Here is a 21,115-nt window from a genome sequence, read left to right as displayed (position 1 = left end):
TGATCCTGAGTAATTACTCCGACTTATAAGTATTCCTTCAATTGAACCCTCGCTAAAATATACAACTTCACTTTAATTTAAAGACACGTTTAATCATTTAGATGGGAATATCACTGGGTAGAAGGGTCACTGCAAACTTTAGTGGCCCCGATGAATTTTTTCTCGTCAGAGACCATAGGACCAGCGAAAATTTCGCACACAGTCGAGTGTGAATAATGGTACCAGAACATATTTCTGCTTGTTAAGTGCCTCACCCTTTACGAAGTGAATATCCTATTGATGATTTTCTTTCATCTGGCTTTGGCTTGTTGTGTAAGATGTTTTTATGGCTATGCGAAATTACTTTGTCTTACTTGTTTAAGTGCATGTATGTATTGTACCTTACATATTTGTGTGTGTCTCTTCCAGACAACACAGCATCATCGTCGTCATCATCATCGATGAACTTAGTATTTTAACGTTTTATTATTTTGCTAATATTTGTATGGCGCCGATATCAAGTTCAGTTGCTCAGAGGCGCTTTTCTCTGCATCATTAGATGTCAAGGCACATCGTATTTTCAAATCTCAACTCCCTGGGGCTCTTTAAACTTTTGCAGCCTACTTGGCGCACCGTGTTAATGTGACTTTCCCATCCTTACGAGGTACGACATGTGCTGGACACCACGTCCTTACTTGGCTGTTGCTGATGTTGAGAGCGCGAGGTTGTTCATTAAGGTCCAGGACGTGGACCGGAAACCTCTGTTCAAGTGCCAGACCTCCTTTATCCTCCACTTTCACTGTGATCGCCAGCCTCTTCTCAGTCTCATAGTCCAACATGGCATCTGGAATTGAAACATATAATCCAATATGTACTGTTCAAGAGGATCAGGTAAGATATAGAAAACAAGCATGATATTCTTGGACTGTAGAACTTAGACATAATGGTTAACTTATCAGATCCATCGTTTCCTAAATTCGTGTATTGGTGATGGTTTGTCCAGACTTCATTATTTACAGATCATGGATATAATCCGGGGGTATTATTGGATGCAGTTTAACACATAAACTGAAACACACAAACAGATTATTCAAGTAGTACAAAATGTACAGCAATGATCTTCTAAAGCTGCTACGATTGGTTCTTCAGACGCTACCTGTCACATCTTTAGAGTGAGTGAGTTTAGTTTTACGCTGCACTCATCAATATTCCACCTATATCATGGCTGTCTGCAAATAATCGGGTCAAGACCAGGCAATCCAGTGATCAACAGCATGACCATCGATCAACACAACTGGGATACGATGGCATCTGTCAGCGGGCATAGCCTGGCCACCCGATCCCGTTAGTCGTATCTCACAACAAGCATGTGTTACTGAAGATCATTTCTAACTCGGATCTTCACGGGTCAACTGACCATTTGAAACATGACTAAACAACAATTGTTCTCACGTCTTACGCCAGTTCAAAACTATCAAGTCCTACTGAATACCATACGCTAATAACGAACTGACGAATTTAACGAACGAAATCAGTGACTTAGAAACAAATGAAGAGGACCCAATATGACAAGAAAATCAAGCGTGTTGATACTGCAATTGCAAGCCAATGTATTATTTTACAGAAAATGAGCCAGTACCTTGTGATGTTTCAAGTTGACCCTTCGCCGAAATGACGAACTTGCCAGCAGCGTTGTCGGTCAGGGAGAAGACATGTGTGTCGTCTTTGTCTGGGTCTGTGACCGTGAATATACTCAGCTGTTCCCCGTTGTGATTCTCGTCTACCGTTATGTCCCCGCCTATATATTGCATTGCCTAAACAACACACCATGGTGGCAGTATTCAAAATGTAGTTTCCACCAAGAAACATTGAGGAAAGGTATTAACCAACTGAAATATGTCCTTGGTTTTAGCACTGGGATTCATAGACATGAATATGTAATATCCTGTATTTTGGCCAGCTGAATTACACCGTGAAATCCCATTACGTTGGATGGATGGGTGACTTGTTCATTTTTATTCCAAATGAATTGACCAATGCTCAGATGAACTATTGAACTGTATGGTGCAGACCGATTGTTTATAGTGTTTGCCCTTAAACCAGGAAAGGGGCGGTGGGGTGATTTTGTGGTTAAAGTATTCGATTGCAACGCCGATGACCCGGACTCGATTCCCTTCCCTTTCTAATGTCCCCCACTGTGATGTTGCTGCATATTGCTAAAAGCTGTGTAAAACCAAACTCACTCATTGATTCACTCAGAAGCTTAATCATAGAGTGTTGGAGTCAGTTGGCTACCCATTTATTATATGGTGCAACCAAACTAAATTCACACACAGCAGGCCCTATGTAGCCAGGAACATAAAAAAGGTGAGAGTCTTGATCAGAATATCTAGGTCCTATATTTTAGCCACAATATAAAAATTCCCAGCAAACAAAACAAAAGCTGTGGGTCCGAGTGGTTGTCAGTCGGCTTTGGGGGATGAAGGATGTAATCAAATTGTACTCACCACTGGTGCCTCATTGACGTTGGTAACACCGACAGTGAACGTCTCTGACGACTGCATCCCCTGGCCATCAACCGCCTTCACCACGATATAGTGCTGGGGGTTCGTCTCAAAGTCCACTGGCTTTGACAACTTAATATGGGTGCTGCACAATGTACCTGTGCCCTAGGAAAGACAGAGTGAACTATTCGTACAGCTATAGACAATGGGATCAAAACCACCGCCACATAGCTGGAAAAATGCGGAGTGCGGCGTAAATCTCACTTACTCTAACAAACAAAAGTTTAATAATCGTGGATATATATTTCTACATCAAATCCCTGTGATTTCCACTGACATTGTTTATGAATCATAAAACATTTGTTAAACGTTCGTCCTTAGCGCCTGCTCTTAAATTTTGGAATGGAATAAAACCTTTGCTGGAAGCATTGAAAAAGTGTCTACAAGGTTAATTTCTACAATCACAAGGACGCTACCCACATATTGCTAGTGTCTACAAGGTTCATTTCTACAATCACAAGGACGCTACTAAACGAAAGCTAATGTCGAGTTTAACACGCAGACATAATTGAAAATACACCAACACGTCTAACCAGCATATATACGCGGGCCGTTCGATAGTCTAGTGGTTAAAGCGTTCGCTCGTACATGGGCACAATGTGTGAAGCCCATTTCTGGTGTCCCCCGCCATGATATTGCTGGAATATTGCTAAAAGCGGCGTAAAAAAACTAGCATACCAAGAAGAAATGTACACATTTTTGCCTCCAGTCTTACTTCTGGTCTACAGAAAGCAGGCTTCGTCTCGATCATGAAGTGACCATTAGCGTTGTCCAGCAGCTCAAAAGTAATGACTGACTCTGGGTCATTGTCCATGGCCGTGACCGTTCCAACAATACTACCTATTAGTGCGTCTTCTCGAAGAGTTGGTTCGTTCCTAGAAAACTGGCTGACGCCATCTTGTGACGTAATGCTGACGTCACGAGGGGCTTCTTCTGTTCCAGTCACAGTGAGATAGAACATTTCTTCAGTCTGTAAAGAAACATGTGAAAACATGAGCTTCTTTGATTTTCGTGGTATTTTTGTTTCAATGCCGTTATTTATATAATACGTACCGTTTTTTGATCCATTCCGTTGTCCGTTGCATGTACAACTATTTTGTAAGTCTTTTTGTTGTTTAGTCGATCATCCGTTGCCTTGACAACTGACTTAGCTGATGATATCTTAAACAGGCCTTCTGCATCCTCTATGAGGGAAAAGGTGTGAGTCTGTCCAAAGTCCTCATCATCCACGGTCAGAATCCCAACCTCCGTACCTGCTGTTGCTAATTCCTCAACTTTATTGTCTGCAACAATACTTTCGCGTGCAATGCATATAATCCTCGTATTTTCCTCAACTTTATTGTCTGCAGTAATACTTTCGCGTGTAATGCATAATTTTATAATCCTTATGATTTCCTCAACTTTATTGTCTGCTTTCGCGTGTTATACATACTGTCCTTGACAATGTAATTTCCTCAAACGTTCGTGTATAACGCATTAAATCCTTGTAATCTTGGTAAATCGTTAAGGGGAAGGCATAAACCAATGTCTGATTAGCCGTCTTTCATATGCTAGAAATTAACGTCATTTGCGCCACAGTGACATATCCATTTTTTTCCTATAAGGAAACTATCCATACAGTGTTACATAACCGTGGCATTCTTTAATCGGTGACCCGATTAGATCCAGGGCCAAGATTTTCGAAGCTGTCTTAGCGCTACGATAGCTGTAAGTGCCATTCATTAACATTAACTTACGACTATTTTCGCGCTAAGAGGCTCTTTAATCCCTGCCCTGCCCACAATGTTCAAACGCTAAGAATGCTTGCCAAAGAGTACTCACCGCTGAGACGCAGATTTCTGGGGGCATCGTTGACGTCAGTGACGTTCACCTCCAGCACGAACCGGTTCATTTTGCTGGGTATCCCATTATCGGCCACAGACACCTGGATTGAGTGGCTCTTCATTTCCTCGTAGTTCAACTGACAAAAGTCACCCCCTTTTGACAAGCAGTTCTTGTTGGATTGAGCAACCTAAAAATACCCAATAAGAAATCGAACTTATACTGCCTTCATCTTGCTGCATTTCCTCCACTGTCTATTCGCTACATATAGCGCTCCGCCCTTTGTCTACGCTGACTATTTAAATTCGAAGCCCTTTCCTGTTGATGATTGTTTGGTTAACCAACCTGATCTCTTAGTCATCTTTTACTGTCATCAAAAGAGGGGAAGCAGATATTCCAAACCAGGAATCCAAAACGGCCTAAGTTGTTGAGGGTGAAGGTCAAGGTTTTGTGTCATTTGGAAGCTAAACAAGGGTTTAAAGGCAGGTATGCGCCTAGTGTAAAACTAGGCCACTCCATACTGGTAAATGTTTTCAACCCGAGTCCACCACGCTCACACGACTTCCCAAGATGGATATCATTTTGACAGAAACAAATAATTGAAAAGGAGCGTGCGTAGTGAGCCGGAACCTTAAGAAATCTAGACTTGCTTCATTTTAGGGCTTTAGCTAGCAGAAAATGCTCAACTTAAGTGGAAATTATGCGGTTTGAGACAGACTAGAGGTTCATTGAGACTTCATTGACGTAAGTGACCTCAGCATCAAGAACATGGGCTCACCCTTTTGGCGACACTCACTCACTCACTCATTCACCCACCCACTAACCCACCCACTCACTCACTCACTCACTCACTTGGCCGGACCCTCCCTCCTTTACACACATTCTTCCTCATACCCTACCAGCAACTGGTCCCCCTGAATTCGGAACCTCCCGTCGGCGTTGTCCATCAGGCTGAAGGTGAACAGCTGTCTGTCGGAGTCAGCGTTGTCGGGGTCGACTGCAATCAGCGTTCCTATCACCGTGCCCTCCCCACTATTCTCAGCCACCTGAAATCATTATTGCATAACAAAAACCGTCTTAATATTATCAGTAAGAAAGACTCTTTATGGATCCTGTTAAGTCATCAGGATTAGGTATCAGTCCCAATTTGGATTTGAAATTTGCTACTGCCAAAGTTCCAGAACTAATTGAGAGCAGACCCGTTCTCCTAGCTGACATACTTGTATAAATAAAAATTAAACATAACTTATCATTTTCACTTCTGTGATGAGTACTTAGCGGAATTATTTTGTTTTTGATTATTTTAACTCAGTTTGATGATACTTTTTCAAAAATACAATACAAAAAGTATTTGTATTTCAGAATGACAATGTTTGGTTGAACTGCTCTGTTGTACACACCGTACCTCCTGCCATATAAACATTCATAAACAGTTTGCAATATTTTCCGAAATTTCTCTCATAGGATAATTGTGGGATTGCCTTGGTAAATCTATTTTATCGTATTAGTTATTAAATTTAAATTTACACGATCAGAAATCGAGATATATACCCACTCATTCAAACAATAGGTTAAAGGCAGACTTACTACATTGTTGGAGAGCGCCAGCTGTGAAGGTTGTTCATTAATATCCTTCACGACAACTGTGATGTTCTTCTCCAGTGACTGTGGAACATCTCCCGAGTCGGTGACCTGCAGCGTGAGGTGGATCTCAGGGGTCACCTCGTGATCAGCAGGAGTCGACAGCTGGAACACCAGTGTTCACACTAAAAGCTCACTTTTATAAATAAAAGTAGAGATAAGGTAAAATCCAAGAGGAGGCCATAGGCACATTTGACGTTTTGTCACGTGATTTTACAAACTCTTTTCGTTCAATTTTAATTATCTAAGGTGACTTTGAAAACACATGTTTCCTAGGAAAAATCCCTTGCGTTAATATTCACCTTTAAACGCAGCTTTAAACTGTTTACGTATCACCGGGAGTTTAAACTGTTTATATATCACCAGTATAATCTGGTTTAGTTTCAGATTAAAACCCAAACGATGCGGGTCGTGTTCACATCTTTGGTGAAACCCACACGTACAGTTATAGTCTTGGATCAGCATTATGAACCCACCATGACCGTGCACACACACACGCACAGATATGATATATATATATATGCACTCATCTCCATGTAAATTGGACAGGAGCTCTAGTAAGTTTGGAGATTCTGGACCTGATGAAATGACATGATTCACCTGTGCGGAAAGGAACATAATGCGGTCAAGTGAGAGCGAGACAGACTACAGACTCTGAGGACACTTAGTCTCTGAATATATAATTTTGATAGTAACAAACAAACCCATTTAAATTTAAATGGATCTCAAGGGAGACCAGAGACTCAGAACCTGAGGCAACCTAGACTTGCTTCATTTACGGCTTTAGTATTGCAGAGAGGGCTAGATAGAAGGGAAAATATTGTGGTTCAAGCTACAGACCCTGAGGAGGTCCCCGCTGATCGCGAAGTGCTCGCCGCCATCTTGGTACTTGATACGGTACGTGTGAGTCTGCCCTTTGTCTCGGTCGATGGTCGACAGGGTGGCTATATCAAGAGGGGAGACGTTCTCTGCAATGTCAGTCTTGGACGTGGAGATCCCGTCCAGCAGGATATCCTGGTAGGGATTGAACAAGAGAAGTATCAGGCACAAACTTGCCAGCTCCCGTTGTGGCTTGAGACTTAAATCTCACTCTTTCAGGACAAAACTGATAAATCTCACGTGAAACTAGGTTCATATGATTTATTCAAGAAAATGAAGACATTTAAGGTATGTGTTATTAATTTCTTTAGCATGCGCATTTTGAGTGCTTAACATTACACAAATACTGTTTTCATTGACGTTCCTGAGAAGGGGATTATGAAGGCTTAATCGATCTTCGAACTAGGTCAAAACTTTTGCAACGAACATTCCTGCAAACTAAGCCCTGAAAATATAGCTCTGTCTGCTCACATGGGGAGGGTCATTGGTGTTCTTTATTTTGATGGTGAGTAGTTGTTGTGTTTCCAAGTCTTTGTTGTCCATGGCAACCACGGGTATTGAGTACAGAGGATGCTTGTCGAAGTCAAACGCGATGAGACTCAGAAGTGACGTCACACACAAAGTTCCCGGTGAGTTCTCCTGTTTTAATGAAACATCAAAGTGAGTGAGGGAGTTTGGTTTTACGCCTCTTTTATTAATATGCCCGCAAATCTCACGGTAATCCTCAGTATCGCCAGGATAAACCTTTCGATGTATCTCTACTGTATCCTGGATGCATCTGTGGGCCTGATAATTTTATTACCCCCCTTTGCTGGCACCACATTCTCACAGTAGCAAATCAGCTAAGGCGCCATTACAACCGAGCTTTTTTGTGGTGCCAAGTTTAATCGGTTAGATAATTTAAAAAGCGAAAGCGATTGGTTCGCTCATCTTCCCAGCATAGACATCTGATTGACAAATAGCCAGCCAAGCGAGGTAAAAAATTTATCGGGCTGAGCCACAGATTCATCCTGGATTTAGTGGAAACGTATCGTGATATCGAGGATGTGTCACACCTGAGGACACCAGAAATGGGCTTTTCACATCTGGAGATGCAATATTATGTCTTTGTCGACTGAGTATGTTTGTACACTGCTTTAAGAATTATTCCAACATCATCACTGCGGGAGGCACCACATGGGCGTCACACATTGTACCCATATAGGCACTCGAACCCGTACGTGACGAGCGAACGCATTAATTACTTGGCTACCCCACCATCCAACATTGTAGGGGCAAATAATAACTGAAACTTATTAATATATGAGGCCAAAGACTGAACTACGTAAATTCTCCGAGGAGCTTTTCATGGATTCGTATATGAGGGGAACGATGTCGTTGAAGATTTTCTGAGTGCTTCCAGACACCCGATTTCTCACTCCGGACTGTACCGATCATGGCCGAACGTGTCTGTCATTGAAAACATCACAAAAACATGGCTAACCTGTTTGGAGCAAACAGGCTGTGTTGTCATGAACTCGTCTTCAAACGCTGTGATAGAGAAGCTAATCTTCGCATCAGCGTCGGGGTCGACCACGGTGATGTTTGCGATGACTGATCCGACTTTAGTATCTTCTGACACGCCCACGATGCTGTTACTGGTGAAATCGGGAGCCTCGTTGACATCCAACACCGTCACTGTCATCACAGCTGCCACCTATAGTGAGTGACTGAGTTTTATGCTGTTTTTAGCAATATTCCAGCATCATTCTGGCGGGAGACAACAGAAATGGGCTTCACACATTGTGCCCATATGGGGAATCAAACCGGGTCCTCTTTATGACGAGCCAACGATTCAAGCACTAAGTAATCTGCACCATCTACATCGAAAACCCATCTTCACTAAACAGAACTTGTCGTAAATATCTAGGCATCGATAACATCATATTTTACTTGAATCTTCTAAAAATATATATGCGATATGTACCTCCTGATAGTTTTAAAAGATCGCTGCTTCTCAAATCAACAAATAACATGCTAACCGACGCTGGTGGTGACCCATTATCTGTGACCTTGACCTTGACTTTATAGTTGAACGTTTCTTCGTAGTTAAGACTTTTGCTTGTGACCAGAAGGTTAGAGTCGCGTATCATGAAGTTGGAGCTGTCGATCACCTCAAATGTCAAGGTCTGTGATTCATCAGCGTCATCTGCATTCAAGGTACCTAGGGTTGGAATGTAAAATTTTGATGTTTAGATGTGTCATGCATTAGGCCCAAGCAATCAGTTTGTTTGTTTGGTCCAGACATGGCCATTTGCGTTTCCACTTAGATTTAACATTGACCTAAATGCCTAATTCACTGTGCCCAATAAACAACCGAGTATTGGCAAGACAAATCAGTAGAAGGTTGCATATATAATGCTGCGACCAAAGATTACAATCAGGGCTGATGTGATGACTGTAACACCTCAAGGGGGCGGGACGTGGCTTGACAGTTCGTCTCTTCTTCAAGTCCCTGGTTTGCCTCTGGTGCTGGTTTGTCCACGCCCTTCCCGCTTTCTGCCGGCTCTGACCCTAAATGTCTGTCCTCCCTGCTTTTATATGTACAAGAATAACAACAGTTTGCTTAGCTTGCTACATTTTTGACAAGTCAGCAGTTTTTATCAGCATGATAAGTCATCATTTTCCTCTGACATGATCTGCTCAGGTGGCCATGTTTGGATTAGCTGTGGGTGACATATCGCTGACAAGTGTCCAGACATATCACTGACACGTGTGCACAAACAATAGAGTTACATGACCAAAGGTGCCACATACGCTTGAAATTCAGAATTCTGGAAGTATATCGCAGCACTCGAAACAGCCGGCTTTCTAAATATCGGTTAAATAAAGGTTGCCAGATATATCTGTCAAGTTGTTCAGTGAAGTAGTTAGTAGAATTGCGATGATTGTGTGGATATATCTTCTTTATTCTTTGTGAATCATCGTTTAGACATAGATTCTTTTGTCCTTATCAAGTTAGTGATGACAAGCAAGCAAGATTCGACGAGTCCATAAGATTATCATCATTCTTCATCACCTCAAGTTCTAAAATGCCCGTCAAAGAAGAAGTAGTTTTTAGTTACCAACTATAGAGCCGGCTGGTAGGTTTTCCCTCACACTGGACCGAGTCAGTCGGAGATTTTTTGGTGGATCGTTGGCATCAAGAACGTAAATGGTAAATATCTTGTCATAACTCATCCGAGGCTTCCCGTTGTCGCGTGCTCTGACAGTGATGTGGATCTCGGGACTGGACTCAAAATCCAGACGACAGAGGTCCGTCCCACACCTAACACGCGAGGAAGCTGTGACAAGCTGATTGTCCTTGACCTCAAACAAGCCTCTACCGTCGTCCAGCAGGCTGAAGGTGAAGGTCTGACCTTTAGGGTCTTTTCGGTTGTCAGGGTCTTCTGCTCCGAGTTCACCCACAACAGTCCCTAGAGCGCTGTCTTCTGATACCTACAAAGAATCGACCTTAGATTAATATAAAAAGTGTAGATATTCACGAGGGAATGTTGAATGATCAAATCTTCAAAGATCACCTTTATTCCTACCCAAAGACACTGAGTTCCCATTGCCACTACACAGTTTAGAGAGCCAACATTGCCAACATGTATAAATGTTTGTTATATATGTTGCATTTGATACCGATTCTCAGGGTCACAAATGGGTAACATTATTTAACAGAAAGATAATTTTGGATTCCGAGAGGTATGTTAGGATCGACATACAATTTCCTTCATTTTGATACTGGGTTATAGGCTGTTAGTAATGGGTAATGTGTGGAACAATCAGCATGACAGATCGGATTATCTACGCCATGATCATGAACATGCCTCCGATTAATCTATACCAAATAATCCAAATCCAAACTATGTCTTCACTTGTCAAAACAATGCCGCAGCTAAAATAATCCTGTAATGTCTGAAACATGCGCTATTTTTTCATTGTTTATGTTTCATCTTGTCAACACACTGTAATGTCTCTGCTGTTTTCAGTAATTATAATTCGCAAACTTTGTAACAACTGCTATTTCTTCAGTATTAATATTTCATAATGAAAATAGACCCGTGGAGGTCCCGGGGTAGAATAAGCCTTCAACAACCCATGCTTGGTATAAATGGCGACTATGCTCGTCGTAAGAGGCGACTAAAGGGATCGGGTGGTCAGGTTCGCTGACTTGGTTGACACATGACATCGGTTCCCAATTGCGCAGATCGATGCTCCAGTTGTTGATCCCTGGATTGTCTGGTCCAGACTCGATTATTGACAGACCGCTGCCATATAGGTGGGATATTGCTGAGTGCGGCGTAAAACTGAACTCACTCTCTCACTCCTATTGACAAAAAACTGTAGTAGCTACAATACTCCAGTAATGCCTTTGCAATATCAGTAACAATTCGTAAACATTAAAAACCCGGCTATTCTTCGCTATTTGTATTAATTTTCACCTTGTCAACGAACTGTCGAAGCAAAAATAATCATGCATCACGTAATACCAGCGCCTTGAGCATGCACTAATGCGTGGATATGTGCGCTATATAAATATCATATATCTATCTGTCTATATCAATATAATATCTCTGCCATTTCAGTAATAATTCACAAACATAAAACATACGTTATATCTTTACTATTTAATATTTCATCATGCCATCAAAGTGTCGCAGCTAAAATAATCCTGTAATGCTTCCACTATTTCAGGGACAAATCGCAAAAACTAAAACATCCTTGGTTTTCAAAAGGAAGCATCATGAAAAGGCATTTGTCATACGCACTTTGTTCGCGGAGAGACTAATATCTGATGGTGGTTCGTTCATGTCGACGATGATGATGGTGAAGGTTTTCTGCAAAGATTGAGGAGGGACGCCATCGTCTGTTGAGGTGATTGTCAGAAGTGTTGTCTCCTGTGTTTCAAAGTCCAAGTTCGCTGTCGATGATGTCTGAAAATGTTAATGCAGATCACTCTTAACTAAAAAACTCCGTACCCTACGAGTCACTATGAAGTCTGCAGAGAAACGCCCAGAACCTAAACATTTGGATTACGTCCAAAAGATTAGCGGATTTTTTGTGTACATCACACCACATACATTACTTTCGCGCACACTACGACGATATATCATCGAGTAAAGCATGTATATATCCGCTAATTAAACAAATATGTCTTAATTCTTGGACAATTTGTTACTTCTATGCTTTAATAGTTAAAGTAATTTCAACTCTGCTTTGGGGGTTTTGTGGACAAACATTATCTGTATCTTATCGCCATCTTACTATCAAGAAATCTATCGTAACGCCCCACAACTCGTTGTACAAATGTGTCTATGGTGTCACGACCCCTTTGCTTACAGTTCGAATCCATGGGGACCTGCTAAATCGTGGCATGTTTGGATTCCTTTCTCACAGAGATGACAAGCCTTTAATGAATATCAAATGCTGTTTAATCCAAAATCATTCACACATTCCCTTACATAATGTACCAATATATTCTTACTTAACAGGAATAAAGATTTAATGCTTTTCGTGTTAAAAATACGGTGCCATCCATTTCGTGTTTATCGTTAAGTCAACGTTAAATGTTTATTCAATGTTAATTGTTAGTTCAATGTTAATTGTTACTACGTTCAAATTACAAAGCAGTTGTACCTTCAGTTGGTTCCCCTCAATTTGGAAGTTTAAAGCAGCTTCTCCAGACAGGAAGTACACATGGTTGTCTCCCTTGTCGTCGTCCATTGTGGCAATAGTAGCTACAGAGAATGATCGCTGATCTTCGGGAACCTTGACCTCGTTGGACGCTAGGCCATTTAGAATTATGTCCTATGCACAAAATACAAAATATCTGTTAAAGATGCCATACTCATCGTAATTGTGGTTGGTGTGCTGTTGCTGGTTTGTTGTTTAACATCGCTCTCAGCAATATGCCAGCTGTATGGTATATAATCTGGACCAGACAATCCACTGATCAACATCATGAGCGTCCATCTACACAACCGGGATACGATGATATGTGTCAGACAAGTCAGCGAGTCTGACCATCCAATCCCGTTAGACAGGCATGGGTTGCTGAAGACCAATTCTAACCCGGATCTTTTACGGGTTGTAATTGTGGTAAATTGTGGTGTTCGTTGGGGTTACACAATATCGTGTTTGGTAAATCAGAGAAGGTGTTTGATTGTTGTTTAATGTCGCACTCAGCAGTTATCCAACTATGTGGTGTTGGTAGGTAAATAATCGAGTCTGGACCATACAATTCAATGGTCAACAACATGAACATCGGTCTGCGCAACTGGCATACGATGACATTAATAAAATCATTGGTCAACCTTGTCAGCGAACTTGACACCGCAATCCTGTTAGTTGCCTCTTACAACAAGTATGGATCCAAATGAGTGAAACTTACCATATTATATGCATACTTTTCTCCAAAGATTACATGCATTCATTTATACGATTTTGCTCATATCATTTAAGAGGTTGTGTGGCTTTTATGTTTAACGCCGCACTCAGCAATATTCCAACTCTGTGGCGGCCGTCTCTGGGACAGAAAATTCCGTGAGCAACATCATGAGCAACGTTGAACGTTTTAATGTGAAAATTTATACAACAACCAAATTCTTAAATAGCAACCATATTTTTTCTCGGTAGTATAATATAATGTATATGTCTAACCTACGAAGGACGCATAAGGTCAACTAGTATAAACTAACTTTAGGAGGGTCGTTGGCGTCCTTGACAGTGATGGTCATGCTGTTAGTGATACGGACTTTCATCTTGTCCGTTGCCATGACCGTGATGTGGAAGTCCTGCACCTCCTCGAAGTTAACTGACTCCTCCATCAAGATTGACGCGGTGCAGTAGTTGTTGATGTGCTGGAACAACAAGCTTAGAATCTGAATATATATAATTTTGATAGTAACAAACAAACCCATTTAAATTGAAAAGGATCCCAAGGGAGACCGGAGACACCAAAAATTCAGAACCTGGCAAAATCTAGATTTGCTAAATTTAGGGCTTTGGCACTGCAGAGAGGGCAGAGAGAAAATAATGTGGTGCAGGGACTGTGAAACTGACAATTCAATGACCTTGACCTTGACCTTGACCTCATTAGCCCATAAATACTTCCACATCTACTTTCAGTGGGAACATTTATGCACAGATGGGTAATAAAAGAGGGGTTAGGTATGAAATCCGCTGACCTTGACCCATTTGGTATAAACCCTATAATCTTTGACACTTTCAGTTCTACTTGCAACGGTAACAGTTATCAGGTAGTTCGGTAAGAGAAGGGATGCCACTTGAAATTTCTTTCGCACGTTTTTTTCTTCTTGGAAAGGCATAATCGTTGACCCATATGGAATATGATAATATGTTAACATGGTAACAGTTTCTAACCAACCTGTAATGGCACACATCGCGGCGAGACCAAACTAAACTTGCTGTAAGTAGAAATGACTCTCAGTTCCAAGTTTTCATTTTCATCCGCATCGTATACACTCAGTGTTCCGATTATCTCCCCTGGAATATACGTCGTCATAAGGCACTTCACATAGACCACAATATTTCATAATTACTGGGGCAAATGAGTGCAAGCACTGCTAATTCTGCATGTAAAGCACATCTCGTCAGTATATTTATAGCGTAAAATTAAAAATAGAAAATCTTTCACGAAACAAGTATTTAAAATATTAACATAAATGATAACATACATGAGACTTACAGAAATATTCTGAGGGTAAAATGGAAATAAACACTTACTCAGAGAAAGCGGTTTGAATCAGAGTTTTAGAAGACAGCGGCTGACCTTTGACGTTTTCTTTCACTCTAGGGTGATCTGTTTCATAGCTGAGCTTGCTATTGTCCGACATTACGTGTAGATCGTATGGTGATTCATTCACATCCCCAACACCAAACATCAACTGGAGGGTGGCCTAGGGGCAGAATGGTTTACCCAATCAGTTCCAAGAAGAAATGAGACAATAAAGTGTGCATGAATCCCTGTCTAGCAGAAACTGAACAAGGTGGTAGCAAAAAGGTGAACGTTTCCTGCCCCATCTGCGATACAAGCACATGCACAGGCTACTACCATAAATTACACTTGACTACATGGGAAAGTCCAACAGCCTTCAACACACACACATGCCGTGTCTCGGACCTGCAACTGAACATTTACGACGATTCTGGCTACAATAACAAAACCTTTGTTTTACTGATTGGAATATTATACCCTATATGGTGCTGTTTTGTTCGTTGTTGAAAGTCACAAGAACAAAATATTTAGTGTTCTTAATTAGAAGATAATACCATGAATCGTATGGGTTTGTTTGTTGTTTAAAGTCACAAAATCAAAACATTTTTTTTTTTTGACAGGGGAATAATACCCTGTATGGTACAGGTTATTTATTTATTTATTTATTTATTTATTTATTTATTTATTTATTTATTTATTTATTTATTTATTTATTTATTTATTTTCACAAGTCACAAGAGTACACATGGTGTAATCAGTGAGTCAAATAAGCTATATAAAGTTCTGGACAACTGACCAGCAGTTATTACTGGAGTTATGACGTAGTCTCGATAATCGTGATACTTTGTCTGACGATAAATATATGTATACTTGTTTCATGTCGTGATATGTTTCGTTGACCTTAATATTGTTCTTCTTTAGTATAAATTGACGGCTATTTCAACATTTAAACTGTTACCTGCTATTAAATATATTTTTTCAGAATATAAGATTGCATAATGTGTGCCGTATCGCGGTACGTATGGTATCGTGAAATCTCTGTATAGTCACATCTCTAGTCATTACCTCCATGGGCGGGCTACCATTGTCCGTGACACGGATGTCCAGTGTGTACTGTTTGTTCTTATTGGCCTCATGATCAAGCTTCTTTGAGGCCGTCAGTTTGTTGCCCTTGATCGTGAACAGGTTGGAGGGGTTGACAAGAATCTCGAAGGTATGAGACTGACCAGCGTCATCATCAACGACAACTACCGCCAGCGTCTCCCCTGTGTCAAATTAACAATTCAAAACACAATTTTCTCATAGCTTTATGCAGCATTATGCAGCAAAATCTGCCAATAATAAAGAAGTTATGGTCCATCCATACGTATTTATCGGTCAGCGTGAAAGTGATTCCAAACAACCCTTGATGTACCGAGGGCGATGTTACGTATGCGTTACCATGGCTGTGCCTTTTCTGGAACCTTGAAAACTATTCATGCAACTAATTACGTCAACACAAAAACATTTGGACCGATGAATAAACACCACTACCTGAAAAAATAACTCTTCTTGGGCTTTTAAAACACATTTAGTTTTATCTTTAATTTTGAATGTATTAGAATTGACATTATGAAATCAATTTTGAAGAATATTCAGATTCAGGTACCCGGTTCCACTTCTTCCAGGACATTCTGGGGATGAAGGCCGAGCTTCCTCGGTTTCTCATTGACGTCTACAAGTGTGATGGGCAGGTCGAACACATTCATCATAGGCGGTTGACCGTTATCCTCCACCAACACGGTTATGTAGTAGTTTCGCCGGGTCTCATAGTCCAGGGTACAATATCTACCACCCACAGTGTAGCACCTTGGGTCGGAGCTGGCAGCCAACTGTCAAACAATAGGGTTCATTGGTTAGGAGGGAGTGGTATTTGTCTTGGCCGTACGTGGATGAATCACCAGACTAACCAGCCGGTTGGTACCAAGGGTGCGTGAGTGGGTTTAGTTTTACACCGCTTGTAGCAATATTCCAGCAATTTCACGACGGGGGACACCAAGAATGAGCTTCGGATGTTTTCCTCTTTTGGGGAATAGAACCCGGGCCTTCGTCGTGACGAGCGGAAGCGTTAACCACTGAGCTACCCCAACGCCAAGTTGGCACCGTCGGTGCATGAGGACACACAATCAACAAAATCTTACAAACCTACCACCAAATCATCCATCACACACACATACACGCACTCACAAATACACACCACACACACTACATGGTTATATTGCCATATAACCAAAGTGGTCTGTAAGTCCTCAAGACTACACCAGATAAACAGTTTCTTGGGTCAGTACGATGATACACATCAAGCATTGTCAGTCTGATTTCTGTTTCAATCAAGGGAGATATAGCACATGTTTTGTGTCATAAACCCAGTTTCCATCGAGCAACTTGCGTTGTATGAAAAACATAGGGTAAAAAGTATCCATTGACGTGACACCATGTCAATGAAGTGACACCATGTCAATGAAGTCAATGGACTGGTGAATACCTGGTGTCATTATTACTTGATAGTGATTCATGTACACATGCTCATGATATATATCTTTTTTGTCAAATAAAATATTTTTGTATCTCCACTAGTTGTATATATCGTCAGTTGGTAAGTTTCGGGTAGTTTTGCAGGGGCCCCGAATGACCTGGATAAGGCCAATGTCTCATAGTCGCTGAACCACATTATTTTCACTGATGCCTAGCCATCCCTGCAGTGCTCAAGTCCCAAATGAAGCAAATCTAGATTTCCAAAGGTTCTTTCAACTCACGGGGGCTCCTTTTCAATTTCGAATTCGTACAGCTCAACTGACACATTCCATTGACTGTTGAGTTCAAAAGGCAGATTAGTGCCAGGTATATCTGTCAATTGGTGATAGGTTTTGCTTAAGGGTTTTAAGAGGTTCATTTATTTTGTATTTCATTGTGCTAGTACTGAAATATGTTCATATTTATATACTATTTGGTTTCATTATCTATGTCACCTAATGTATTTGCGCGCTATATTTTGAGGTAATGTGCTGAAAGGAATTGTTCAATATTCGATCATGATTTTTCTACCCTTATAGACATACCTATGTTATACCTATACATCGATAAGTCGAATTTTTACTTGGTCCCCAGCGATTCGACTCGTCGTAATTTGACTGTATATTTGTTACAATCAAAATGATATAACCTTGGCAACACATTGTAATAACCTCTAACTGCACACATCGCCAGCACAGACTCACCTTCACACATGTTTGTCCGCCCTCGGTGGTCAGTTCAAATGTACCGTCAGCCGAGCTGATCAAGTAGATGGACATTGTCTGACCGGGGTCATCATCCGTGACCAACAGACAGCCAACTTGAGTCCCTTCTCTGCTGTTCTCTCTAATTTTGTTCGGTACAAGCTGTATGAATAAGAAATCGAGAAATGTAAAATCGATAAAGTTTCACATCGCATTTAACTTAACAAAGAAAACCATGTTCTTTTGTGGGTGTAGGTGGATGTTGGTATGTACCTCAGCACATCGTTTAACAACCCATTCGGCAATATTCCAGTTGTATGGCGACTGACTATGACTAATCGAGTTTGGACCAGACAATCCAGTGACTAGCATCGATCTAGGCAGTATTGGCACGATGGCAAGTGAGTCAGTCTGACCATCCGATCACAGGTTACTGAAGTTCGGAATAGGAGTTAGGTGTTCGCTGACTGCAGTGACAATACATGTACATACAATAGAGACGCACCCGTGGTTGATAGGGTGAGCAATGATCCGTTGTTACAAACGACGGATACTGGGACCATCCTATCTTCACACCTAGTTGCGGGTAAAGCTTTGACAAAGTACTGTGACTATGAGTCCTATTGAATAGGTGCTTAGAAAGGATGGGAAAGTCGCATTAACTTAGTGCGCCCAGATACGACAAGAGTTGTATGATCCCCAGATAGTTGAGATTGAAAAAAATATACGATATGCCTTTGATATTAACATCTTATTATCGAGGGAAAAAACTGAAGCGCCTTACACGGACACATGGGTGGAATATAGCGCTAGATACCCAAATATAACACTAGTCTTTTGAAACGCATGTGCTACTGGGACTAGTAATGACTAGTCTCGACAAAGTTCAAGGGAGAAACGTGTTGCCATATAATATATTTTTTTAGAAATCGACACCAGAAAACATACATGGTACATTATTACCTTTGATGGAATGGTTACATCAATGTTGCATGGTGTTACCATGTTACTATGTTTCCAGACAGGCAGATCCCTACCTTTGCAGATCTCGGTGGGTCGTTAGCATTCAAGACTGTCATATGGAAACTCCGGGTGATGAACGCCCCGTCAAAGTCCGTAGACTTTATTATGACGTCAAACCTGGATAATTGGAGAAAACGATCAGTAGTATAAGTGTCGTTTATACATATATATTCATTTATTACACATGCAATCATATAAGATCAGCTTTAAGTCAGGTGTCGACGTCAAAATACAACACAGCATCCTTTCAGATACTGTAACAGCTATCACTTATTAGATGAGTCATAACCCAGTTTGACAAGATTTTCTTTTTAAATTTGCTAATCGTTCCTTGTCTTAAACTGGTTCACGCATGCTATTACTAACAACCTCATTCTAACAATCATCCATCACGAATTCAAGAAATTATTCAACCAATCACGGACCCTAACATTAGAAATGTCTGTTAAAGAACACAAAACAGTTTATACAACTGAATTATATACATCAAAGGAAATATTAAAGAATCAATACAAATTAGTCACTTGGTACCAAATGCAAACATTCCGGTATGATGGAGCGAGTGTCACTGCCGGTATGGTGGAGCGAGCGTCACTGCTGGTATGGTGGAGCGGGGGAGTGAGTATTGCTTTTCGCTGCTTTCAGCAATATTCCAGGAATATCACGGCGGAGTACACCAGAAATGGGCCTCACACACTGTACCCATGTACAACATATGTCATATTTGGGATTTCACTTTCTTGGTAAAGTACAAATTCTAGTACTTTTTTTTTTCGGTTGAGTCCCATCCGGGATTCGAACCCGCACCCTCAGAGTCAGGCACCTAATCGCCAGGACACAAAGTCAGCCGCCTAGCCCGCTCAGCCACCGCGACTTCCACCGCTGAGCGGGCTAGGCGGCTGACTTTGTGTCCTGGCGATTAGGTGCCTGACTCTGAAGGTGCGGGTTCGAATCCCGGATGGGACTCAACCGAAAAAAAAGTACTAGAATTTGTACTTTACCAAGAAAGTGAAATCCCAAATATGACATATGTTGCATTTGACCACTTTCTAAATGGCATCGTGTAATTGTACCCATGTAGGGACTCGAATCCCGATCTTCGGTGTGACGATCGAACGCTTTAACCACTAGGCTACCCCACCACTCCTGATATGATGGGAGTAATTGCAGAGGTTGTGGATATCACCGTATATGGGATTATGCGTATTAAAGTAAGTTCAGATCTGTAGTAGCCTGGTGGTCCTCCTCCATGTCGATGTGTGTATGCATCACCCTGTTACACAACTTAATGTTGGGTTCGATATAGTTATATTGATCTGTCCGTGGCTGCTTCACGCTAAGAGGCCAAATTCCAAACCCACCATATGTATGTTGAGTTCGATCCCTCTCGATCAGTTCGGGTCTACCTTAATGGACACTGGATGCCAAACATGCACTAACAGCAAAAGTAACGTAAGTTTCGGAAAACCGAAATCTCATGAAAGTAAACGTTCGTGTTTATGTCTTCTGCTTCCAAACTTGATAAAAGATCAGACATATATATACGTACATTTTTCAAATACCCTGGACAGGTTTACAGGACTGTTTTACCCAGACAACGTTTATTACGAATACTAAATAGTCTTACAAAGATGTAGACATTATTGTTGTACCCGAGACAAGTTCTTTCAAGGTGTGTATTCAAGGGACATATATGCTGTAGGCGAAATATCTCGCCGAAATGCGTCTTTATCAGTTGTGAGCTCGAAGTCTTTGTTCGATCCTGTGTCTTAACACCGTGCACTATTTTGCAAATTAATAATCTGGGTTTTCTTCACTCTTCGGCCACGATGTACCTGAAATCCTGCTCACTAATAACACCACTACACTACGAATAAGTACTATATTAATCCTCACTCTCTGGTGGATTCCGACTCGTAGCTAGCTTCCTTCTGTAGACAGACTCTGTTACCCTTGATATTCACTGTCCCCGTTGGGTCGCTCACAACAGAGAAGACGTGCTTGTCGTAAGGTTCGTTGTCCACTAGAGTGGTCAAGGCAGCGAAACAGGTTCCAACAGGCCAGTTTTCGTCAATCGTCGTAGCGTTTATCTCAATCTAAAACATAGTAGGCATTGGTTTATAAAATGCTGAAATGACCCATCAGGTAGTATTTTAGTACTTGCATTAGATTAGCTAGTCAGCAAA

The 21,115-nt window shown here is 41.2% G+C and overlaps 1 protein-coding gene across 1 annotated transcript in view; it reads right to left on the bottom strand.

Annotated features, from left to right (window-relative positions):
• LOC137295235 (protocadherin Fat 4-like) overlaps nt 1-21,115 on the bottom strand; it is a 65,888-nt gene that overhangs the window by 29,284 nt on the left and 15,489 nt on the right. The window contains exons 8-30 of the mRNA XM_067826552.1: nt 20,826-21,025; nt 18,944-19,046; nt 17,907-18,068; nt 16,298-16,520; nt 15,715-15,914; nt 14,704-14,830; nt 14,299-14,417; nt 13,610-13,771; nt 12,549-12,719; nt 11,681-11,845; nt 9,989-10,361; nt 8,906-9,087; nt 8,368-8,580; nt 7,356-7,523; nt 6,846-7,019; nt 5,952-6,110; nt 5,264-5,410; nt 4,365-4,554; nt 3,597-3,826; nt 3,259-3,513; nt 2,487-2,648; nt 1,619-1,793; nt 675-823 (exon numbers count right to left, since the gene is read on the bottom strand). Coding sequence (XP_067682653.1) covers nt 675-823; nt 1,619-1,793; nt 2,487-2,648; nt 3,259-3,513; nt 3,597-3,826; nt 4,365-4,554; nt 5,264-5,410; nt 5,952-6,110; nt 6,846-7,019; nt 7,356-7,523; nt 8,368-8,580; nt 8,906-9,087; nt 9,989-10,361; nt 11,681-11,845; nt 12,549-12,719; nt 13,610-13,771; nt 14,299-14,417; nt 14,704-14,830; nt 15,715-15,914; nt 16,298-16,520; nt 17,907-18,068; nt 18,944-19,046; nt 20,826-21,025 — 4,209 coding nt within the window. The remainder of the gene's footprint in view (nt 1-674; nt 824-1,618; nt 1,794-2,486; nt 2,649-3,258; nt 3,514-3,596; nt 3,827-4,364; nt 4,555-5,263; nt 5,411-5,951; nt 6,111-6,845; nt 7,020-7,355; nt 7,524-8,367; nt 8,581-8,905; nt 9,088-9,988; nt 10,362-11,680; nt 11,846-12,548; nt 12,720-13,609; nt 13,772-14,298; nt 14,418-14,703; nt 14,831-15,714; nt 15,915-16,297; nt 16,521-17,906; nt 18,069-18,943; nt 19,047-20,825; nt 21,026-21,115) is intronic.

Source organism: Haliotis asinina, chromosome 8 (genome assembly GCF_037392515.1).
Source record: "Haliotis asinina isolate JCU_RB_2024 chromosome 8, JCU_Hal_asi_v2, whole genome shotgun sequence".
NCBI lineage: Eukaryota > Metazoa > Mollusca > Gastropoda > Lepetellida > Haliotidae > Haliotis > Haliotis asinina.
The sequence above is the reverse complement of the archived record's forward strand: the minus strand, read 5'-3'. Positions and strand labels throughout refer to the sequence as shown.